This window comes from Melopsittacus undulatus, chromosome 4, assembly GCF_012275295.1.
Source record: "Melopsittacus undulatus isolate bMelUnd1 chromosome 4, bMelUnd1.mat.Z, whole genome shotgun sequence".
In the NCBI taxonomy this organism is placed as follows: Eukaryota; Metazoa; Chordata; class Aves; order Psittaciformes; family Psittaculidae; genus Melopsittacus; species Melopsittacus undulatus.
This window is the reverse complement of record NC_047530.1, coordinates 9,110,179-9,119,636: the sequence shown is the minus strand read 5'-3', so window position 1 is coordinate 9,119,636 and position 9,458 is coordinate 9,110,179. Positions and strand designations below refer to the sequence as shown.

Below are 9,458 nucleotides of genomic sequence, written 5' to 3'. Positions count from 1 at the left end.
ATTTCTCATTGGAACCACAACTCTCCCTGTCATGCACATACCCAGGTGCTTCCCTTTTTTATGGCAAGATACTGAGTAACTTTTATCCCAGTTGCTCTAATCAAGAAACACAATTAAGTTTACTTCAGTGAAATTTAAAGTTGCTTGTTCTAGTTTTGACTCAAGAAAGTTCTGTGTCTAAAACTTGTAGGGTTTTACCACCTGTATCAGTTGGTATAGTAAAAGATAATATACTCCTATGATAAGTTGTACCTTATTTGGGGTTTTGTAATATTTTGGTGCTGAAATCTCTTCCAAACTGTGTGGTAGCCTGAAATATGTGTTTTTAAAATAAAACTGTTATCTTGAAACTAAATGTTATATTTTTAACTCTGTCTTCAAACTGAGAAAATATTGCCACTTTTGGAATAACAACATAGCTGTAAGTGCAGAAGTTACCAGAAGGAAATCCAGATTCTTTGGCAGTAGCACACAAGACAGTTGGGAGCTTTTCACACCTGGAATCTCCAAGTGATGATGAGTATTTTGGCACCCAAGAGCTTGAGATAGGAAAACCTAAAATGGTATTGGTGTTGAATTTTTTAAAAAGACTTTCTTCACTACCAGTATTTGGAAATTTAAGTCAAGGTCTTAAATTTAGTTTTCTCATTGACATGCTGAACAACGATTTTCAGAACTCCAGCTTCTAATGTATGTAGAAAATATTCAGGTTGTAAGCATAGGATGGCTTTCCAGTTTTGGGTGTTCAAACTAAGACACACTTAGAACATTTTTTGCCATAGAATTTACAATGTGAACATGCTTCTTAGCCTAAGAAAGTGGACTTTACCATAAGCGTGGTGGAACTAGGACCTTTGGATGTTTCCTGCCCTGATTTTTCTCTTTATGCTGACTTGTTAAACTTTGTATGTTTAAGTTCTCCAGCTCAGAGGTTGAAAGTACAGAAGTAGAAAGTAACTTTTGTAGATTCTAGTAGATTTACTAGTTTCTTAAATGAACTGATGGCAAGCAGATAGAGCTCCTAATAGGCATAGAGAATTCCTAATAGGGAAAGGTTACTATTATTCTACAGGGGAGGCAACAGGTAATGTATTTTTCCTTTCAGTAGAACAGAAGTAATCTTTTGACCTTACTTGCTTTGTACTGAAACCTACAGTACCTCCTGTCAGCCAAAATTTTCTGTGCTATTCCTCCATCTTAGATCTGGATTTAAACGTCTACAAAGCCTGGTACGTGGGGATTGGCTTTGGGTAGGGCCATCTCTAAAGAAATAACATAATGCACACAGATTACATAAACCAATTGTCTTTGCTTGCTAGGCTAGAATCAACTTTTACAAACTGGACTTTTTTTCCTGGAAGTTTTGTACTGTTGTTTTCTAATAGCATATAATCTTTTAGTTGGTATACTTGACTGGGGTAAATCAAAGAAATTCTTTGTAGGGATGATACGTAGGTAAAAGCAATTAAGTGGATAGAAGAGTTTAAATAATGGATGTTGTTTGTACAATATTAAGTTCTGGATATAAGCACTAACCTTCTTTTACCTGTTCTTATGCTGTGATCATTTTCCATGCAAAGGCTCATGTTATAGTACAGCCTGTACCCTTTTTGTTGTCCTAGTTATTCCATGAACTGTCACCTGGAAATAAATTTGACAGAGGGCTAATTGCCTTTAATGGTGATAATTCTGTTATCTTACATATTTCCTTTGATCTGATAAGGAAACTGGTGAGTTAATGAATATAGAATTTTGAGACATATTGCAATTAAAATGGCTGTTACTTTCTTAGGAGAATTATAAAGAAGTGTTTGTTGTGCAGAATATAACTGTACTGCCACCTATAAAACTGCATCGCTGAGGGATTCATCTGTGGAACGAGTAAGGGAAAGCTTGCACCTTAACTGTATGTCATTAACTGTTCATCTGCTTCAGTGGGAGAAAGAACATGCTGGAGCTTTCTGAAGTTGTTTAACAGAATTGTAGGCTCTTAAACTGCTATACTGACAGCAACATATGGCTGTATTTGAGTAATACAAATGGAACTGTTTGTACTTTGAGTATTTTATTCATATGTGGAATTTAAATGGGCCAAACAACCAGAATTTAAGTATTTCAAAATTCAGAGATGTTTCAGTTTTGACCTGAGTACCACCTCCGATGAAAGCATATTTATGTCTGTCCAAAAGTCCTTTAAAAAGTTCCCTCCGATAATGTCCCCTTTTTCCCACATGAGTTTAGTGAAGGCATTCATGTCCTAAATTGCACCTACTAGAATATGTGTCTTCTGTTATTATGTAAGGAATATAAAGGTATTTATCCACTGCAGTATGTTAATAACTAGCAGATTTTCAGTTATACAGTGTTAAGGTCATTAGAGAACTGACCAGAGCAATGAAACCTAGTCTGGATCAGAGTGTGAATAAAGGCTTTAAAGAAACCATATTCTAGCAGCAGTGCCTGAGTGTAAGCATGGAGGTGTACAAACATTTGATAGAGTTCCGATTAAGCAAAATTATAGAACAACTTCAGACTTAAGTTAGGGAAACAAGACTGCTATAACAAAGAAATAAAAAGCTAATCTTTTCTCCATATTAGGTATTGGTATGATTGAGTATAATTCATTCTTGGTATCTAACTTCATGTTGCTGCCCATACCAGAGGAAGAATGTGGAGCAAGGAGAGGATTTTCAAAGGAGGGCCAAATAAAAGACTGCTGAAGTAGGAAGGAAGGCTTAAAGCTTGATATATGAATTTACAGGAAGTTATAAAAAAATGAGTTTATATGCTTAAATGAGGTGAAATTACTGGGAATGGAATTTGATTTCCAAAACTGAAAGTCCTGTGGTAAGAATCTAAAATTAGATAAATTAAATCTTGAAACAAAGCAAGTCATGCTTACTGGGAGGGAAGGGACATACGGGAACATGTTATCAGTGAAGATAGGAGGCTCTTCATCATTTGGACTCTTAAATATTAGCATGTGCTGATTCACTGAAGGGGATGAAGTTATGTGGCCTGATCAGATAGAAGTTTGGGCTAATTTCAAGCTTTCTGGCCTGGAAATTTGGTGACTGAATCCTCCTGAATCCTTCAATAGAAGCTTGCAGATTATCAAGCCTCAGGAGGTGTTAAGCACTTTGCCTTCAGGGGCTCAGGAGAGAACTTCTGCATCCCATGGACAACAGTTGGATGGGTCCTGAGATTTTGTGCTTGGAATAACGGTGATTGATGATACAGATTTTATTGCTTTGTAATGACATAGGATCGTGAGAGGTTTAACAAGGAATTAGTATCTTGGAATAGATTGAGGAGTTGTGCATAAATGAGGATTTTGTTACCTTGGCCATGCAGGTGTTATAGTAATATGGTACTTCTAAGATAATTTTTGGAGTACGGGATTGTTCTATGATGCTCTCTTGTTACTTGATTCTCTCAAGAATCCATGAATGAGTAGCTCTCAGGAATGTTTGACAGAGCTCTGACTGTAAACTGTAATTTGGAATATATTAGAATTAAACAGTCAAAGCAGGTGTCAGATCAAGGCTGATAGCAGCGTTAACATAAAACCTCTAAACCCACTGCTATCATATCTTTGCTTTAATAAAGCATCTGCTTTTCCCACAGGTGATGAATTTTGCTCATGTTTGAAAGCTTTAGCAAAAATCATCCTTGCCAATTTTAGATTTTACTCCACTGAGATGAATATTTTCTCCATGGCTTTTGTTTTTTTAAGCAGATGTCAGGAAAAACCCTAAACATGGAAGTCCTGATATAGGTGCAAACAAATTACTTAGTGAAGACCAGCACCTGCTTTGATGTAATGGGGGTAGTGGAAGAGGAAGCAAAGATTTGAGCAGGTGGAAAAATGACTATACGTGCTGTAAGCATGTAAATTTGGAAATACACCTTTTTCCTTTCATTAGTGCCATTTCATTTTCTCTTTGACTTACTTAGTCCCTGACTGTGTTATGCTAATTCTGTTGGAAGGGCTAATAATTATGGTCAATGGTGAGTAATGTTAAAAGTGTTCACAGAAATCACTGTAGTTCTCTTCAGAATTTTTACCTTATCTGCAGAGGAGAATTTACCAGCACCGGTAGAATTTAAATTGGTTTAGTTCAACTTGATTAAGCTGCAGGGTGGATGCTGTTACTTGGAATACAAAAACTTAATTTGGTTTTCCTTTATTTGTTTGAATTAAATAAATTCAGGCTACCTATTCTGAATGAATACTCTTTTACAGGGCTGTAATTCACTCTAATTTGGTATAAATTTAGACCTTCTGCTAGTCCAGATTAGTTTTCTCCAGGGGGGTCTGTTTTGTTTGGAGTTTGTTTAAATATCAGGATGTGCAACTGAAGCAAGAAAGGCATAAATGAAATATGAAATATAAATTAAATAAATATGACCCCCCCATAGATATGTCAAACAAATGTCTGTCTTAAAAAAACAGACTTTTAAACAGGAGGTTGTTTCTTAAAAAGTATAATTTAGTCCCAGTAGTAAATTTGTCATTTATCCAAATGGAAGGACATAGTGTTAATTTAAATCAGAATGGTTGTACCAATTTTTGCATACCAGTTGCTCGTTGGTTCAGGGAGAAGTTTTCACTTTTGTCTTATGCTGTTTTGGAAGTGATAGAAATAAGCCTAAAGCAGATACACTTTTGAAGAGATTGCATTGTTATTGCATCAGAAAGTTGGTACAAAGTGTTACACTTGTATAATTATACCAGTGTAACAAATAAGCACAACACTAAAACAAATTCAGACAGTTGAAATAAGTTTTTAATTGGTTGTAGCAGTTGCTGATGAGAGCTATTACGAATGGATTACTCTCCAAAAGGCAATTTTTTATATTACTGTATCAAATTTGATTTAGAGATGGTTACCTAAAATCAGAAAATTAAAAAATTAGGCAGATAGAATTATTCAAGTTTTTTTTTCCCATTTTGCTATTGGTACCCAGGCATAAACCAGCAAAGTTGTACTTTAGACATCTTTAATCATAAGTAATCCTGGTTATGTGAAACACATTATGGAATAGTCTTTATGCAATGCAATGAAAAAAAAAACCAAAATCCAATTTATGTATCTATTTTAAATTTTGTTATATTGCTACTAATTATGTAACCAATTGGTATTTTATTAAATAGATTTTTAAGAATTGTTTAAATTTAAATGCAGTTATGATTTACAGCAATTGGAAACTGCCTGCAGAATAGAACTCTGAAAATGTTTCTGTTTATTAGTGCTGTTTTGAGATTGGGCTCAGAGGTCTGAGAGAATGGATTAAAAAAATAAAGAATATCGTTAAATTTCCTTCAATACTGGAAGTTGCTTGGCTACAGTTCCAACATAACCATAGAATGATTTGGGTTGGAAGAGAAGTTTAAAGATCATATGGTTCCAACCCCTCTGCCACAGGCAGGGACACCTACTACACCAGGTTGCTCGAAGCCCCTTCCAACCTGGGCTTGAACACTTCAAGGCATGGAGCATCCATCATGTCTTTGGACAACCTGTTCCAATGTCTCACCACCCTCACAGGAAAGGAGTTCTTTCTAATGTGTAATTGAAATCTACCCTCTAACATAAGTCACTATAGGATAGTTAAGGTTCAAGGTGAGAAACACAGCTATTTCTGTATTTCATGTTATTCTGTTAATCACTGAGATCCCATGTTCTGCTCTGTTTCTGCAGTCACTGGTTAAATGGAAACCATTCCTGGGATCTGGATGGTTTCTACTGACGTAGACTTTGCATAGCAGCTCCATCTCATCAGGAGATTGCAATGAGTGGAGGAGGAGAGCAGCCTGACATCCTCAGTGTGGGAATCTTGGTCAAAGAAAGATGGAAGGTGGTGAGTATGCATTCCTTCAATTCTTTTTCTTCTTTAAAACATGTTTTTAAAAATAAGTAGTTTGTGCTTTGAAATCTGTTACAGAATTCTTGTGAGATGTATTTTTCTTAATACTTATGGTGAAAGGACTTTAAAATCCCTTGTTTCTCTTACCTTGCTTTAAAAGGAAGCTATAAGGTGGGTTTTTTGTTGGTAAGGACTGAGGAAAGCATTTAAATCCTGATTTAATGCCTGTTAAGAGCACAGCTGAAGGAATCCTGTTAGTTCATTGAATCCAGTCTGCCAATGATTGTGTCAGTCTGTTTGGAAATCAAGTCAGGCACCCTCTTGAAACTAGTCAGATTATGAGATTTGTTACTACTTATAGGAAGATCTTACAGAACCTTACTGCTCTTCCAACTACAAATTATTTTTGTTTGTTATATTTTATAGCACAGATGTATTCCTGGCTGATTTATATCCATTTGATTGTGTGCCAGTATTGGTTTTACCATAAATAACTCTGTCCCCTTTTCGTGTTCAGATCTTTGATTTATATCTAGAGGAAAATAGTATGCATTTGAAACTATTTTTGCTGGGAAGACAAGGCTGAGTTCTCAAAGTTCCTTCTCCATTCCCCTCATCAGTTTTTGCTTGTGGATTTATCTGAGATTAAAAAAAAAGGGGGGGGGAAGGGGAAAAAAGCCATAAATAAAGAAAAATGTTCATAATAGAACATTTTAGGAACATTTTGGATACCTCTGTGTGTTTAGCAGGGTATGAATTAATACTGAGTCACTATTTTTTGCACTGTCTTTGCTTTATATTACTCCCATATTTCAATATTTTATTAAAAACTGTTAAGACTGAACATAGAAAATACAGATTCGTTGTTCATTTCAAATTCATAGAGAGAAAATAATTCCAAGTGTCTTGTGCCCTATCCTTCACTTAAAAATGCAGGAAGCTGGTACTAGCTTTGTGTAGGAAACTTTTATATTTCTGTTTGTGTAAATAGAATCTAAGTGGCTATCTTTGGAGTGTAAATATTTGTAAAATACCTGTCTATATCACATCTCAATATTGCAGTGAGATAACAGTTGTAAATATAGCCTTGAATCAGATCCAATAGAATAAAATAGCATTATAAAGAGATAACAGCGTGTTAATATATCGCTATCCACAAAACTACCCAGTTGTCTGGTATGTGTATAAATAGTCCTGTTTTCTTCAAGTTTATTTTCTTTCCTGTGTTCTGAAGGGTGATGATCAGCTGTCTCTTGGAAAACTTTAAGAGTAGGCTGTTGTTCCTTTCATATGATTATATATGGTTTCCAAATCGAGTATTACAGGTGATGATGAGTGCTAAATATTGTGTTTGGGTAGCTCTTTATTTTCTTAATTCTTGTAACAAACATTAAGGATTTCTTGATGGCATCCAAGGGGATATACTTCTTGAATTCAGGATTTCATAGGGCAGTCTGCCAGTGGAAGAAAGTAGCATGCAAATCTTAAACATTCCTTAGTGCTTGTCGCGTATGTATTAACAGAATTAATACTGTTCTGTTAGGTTATAAAGTATTGAAGCTTTTTGCTAGTGTTGTTGAAGCAGCAGAGTACTTAAAATTTCCTTGTGTAGAAAAATGAGGTGGTATAAAGCAGTGGACTTTTGAAGTTTTAGAGACAATGAGTACTGTCCCTACTTATCAGTTGTTCTTTGTAGAACTCTCTCAGTGCCCTGCTTTCTTTTTCCTCCCATTGAAGAATGGCAGCTCTGTAGTATGATTGCATGAGATTTTTTTGTTGTAACCAGCTAAAAAATAAATAAAGCACAATTTCTGGAAGTTATGTCAGTATTTACAGGTAGAATGCAGTTTTCAGATTTTTTGGTGCTTAGGACCTTGGTCTTTATAATTGTGAAAATATACCTGAAATTTGTGGATATGAGCACTTTCAAAAACTATGCTTAATTGATTTTAACCTATATATGCACTTTAGGATGATTCAGTGTGAGGTGTCCCTGCCCATGGCAGGGGGGTTGGAACTAGATGATCTGAAGGTCCATTCCAATCTGAACTATGCTACGATTCTATGATTCTATTTTGGGATGTAAGCATAGAAAATATTTTTTCCTCAGTGACACCTTCCCTGTCTACTGGTCTCTGTATCTATTAACATATGCTTTAATCCTCTGTGATGTCTTTCCTCATCCCTCTTTTTTGGCTTTTGAAATATTTATCATATTCCTGACTAGGAGAGACTTGATTGTAATGATATTTTTTTTTTTTTAGGTAGGTTTAAGAATGCCATTCAATATGTAGTATAAGTAAAAATATCAAGCATGTTGAAAATTGTATGCTCTGGGTTTGAAGCATACAAGTATCAGAGAGAATGACTTTGGTGTGTGAGATGATGATGCAGAGAAGCTTGAAACTAATGTACAATGTGTAAATGAGGGCAATGTGGTCCTTGTCAAGGTAAAAGATGTTGAGCCAATGTGGCAGGAGTCCAGCATAGTTTAACAGGCAACTCTGTCTAAACTCAAGAGCAAAATGCAAGTGAACAGAAGGTGGAAGGAGGGATGGGCTGCCCACGATTAATATGGAGATATTGCCTCTCTGTGTTGGGATGAAAAATAGGAAAACCAGAGCTCAGTTGGTGGCATTTGAAACTGGTGAGGGATGTGTAAAGCAACAAGAAAGCTTTCTACAGGGACACTGGCAGCAGAAAGAAGACCAAGAAAAATGTGGCCTTATTCCTGAATGTGATGCGTGACACAGTGACAAAGACACGTCAGATACATTTATCCACAGTCAAAGAGAGGTTCTTCATGTCTTTGTGTCTGGAATTATTGACTGACGTCATTATTGGATGTATGTTGATGATTCTGGTGTACTTTATCTGAGGATAGAAATTGATCTGATTATTTTATTAATGTGGTCATGTGTTAGGTTTTGTTTGGATATTTTTGTGTTTGTGGGTTTTGTGGATTTTGTTTGTTTTAAAAGTGGGAAAAAACCCCTTTCATAGGCAGACTTTCTCAGTCTGGCTGGTTTTCAAAGCTGGTAAATGAAATTATATGATAAACCATTTTAAGCTTGTATAGAGATGAGGATGGTTGAGTCACCTCTTTCCATTTCCTCTCTCACCTTTTTACCATGCACTCATTGCCTCTGTTGTGCTTGTACTATGCTGAAAATTTATGTGCTTATGCAGAAAACTTCAGTCAGATCGATGTCTGTGTTTAGCTGTCTGAGCCTTGTTAACAGCTCAGAACTCAGGCAAGATAATGACATTACCAGACTAAGGGGTGGAACATAAAAGTGCAAGTTTAAAATGGCCAAATTAGTCCTGAATCTGCATCTTTGAGGGATACACATACAAACCCACATACTTTTCCATATTTAAAAAAAGTATAAAATCCTGTTAAAACTTGCTGTTTTCTCCATTATTTAGATAATAGATACCATTCCTTTCTCCAAGGGCTAACACTCTATATATTAAATACACCTGAATGTAACCAAGTTACACTATTTCATCAGACTTGTAAGGTTTCTGTATCTCACGGTTTGTTGTCATTTTAGATTTAATCCTAGATTCTAGCCTTAGTGGTA

General features: G+C 35.6%; 1 protein-coding gene across 1 annotated transcript in view; it reads left to right on the top strand.

Annotated features, from left to right (window-relative positions):
* Positions 1 to 5,796: 5,796 nt before the first annotated feature.
* Positions 5,797 to 9,458, top strand: part of TTBK2 (tau tubulin kinase 2) — a 65,543-nt gene continuing 61,881 nt past the window's right edge. The window contains exon 1 of the mRNA XM_005143902.3: positions 5,797 to 5,865. Within this exon, the coding sequence (XP_005143959.2) occupies positions 5,797 to 5,865 (69 nt within the window). The remainder of the gene's footprint in view (positions 5,866 to 9,458) is intronic.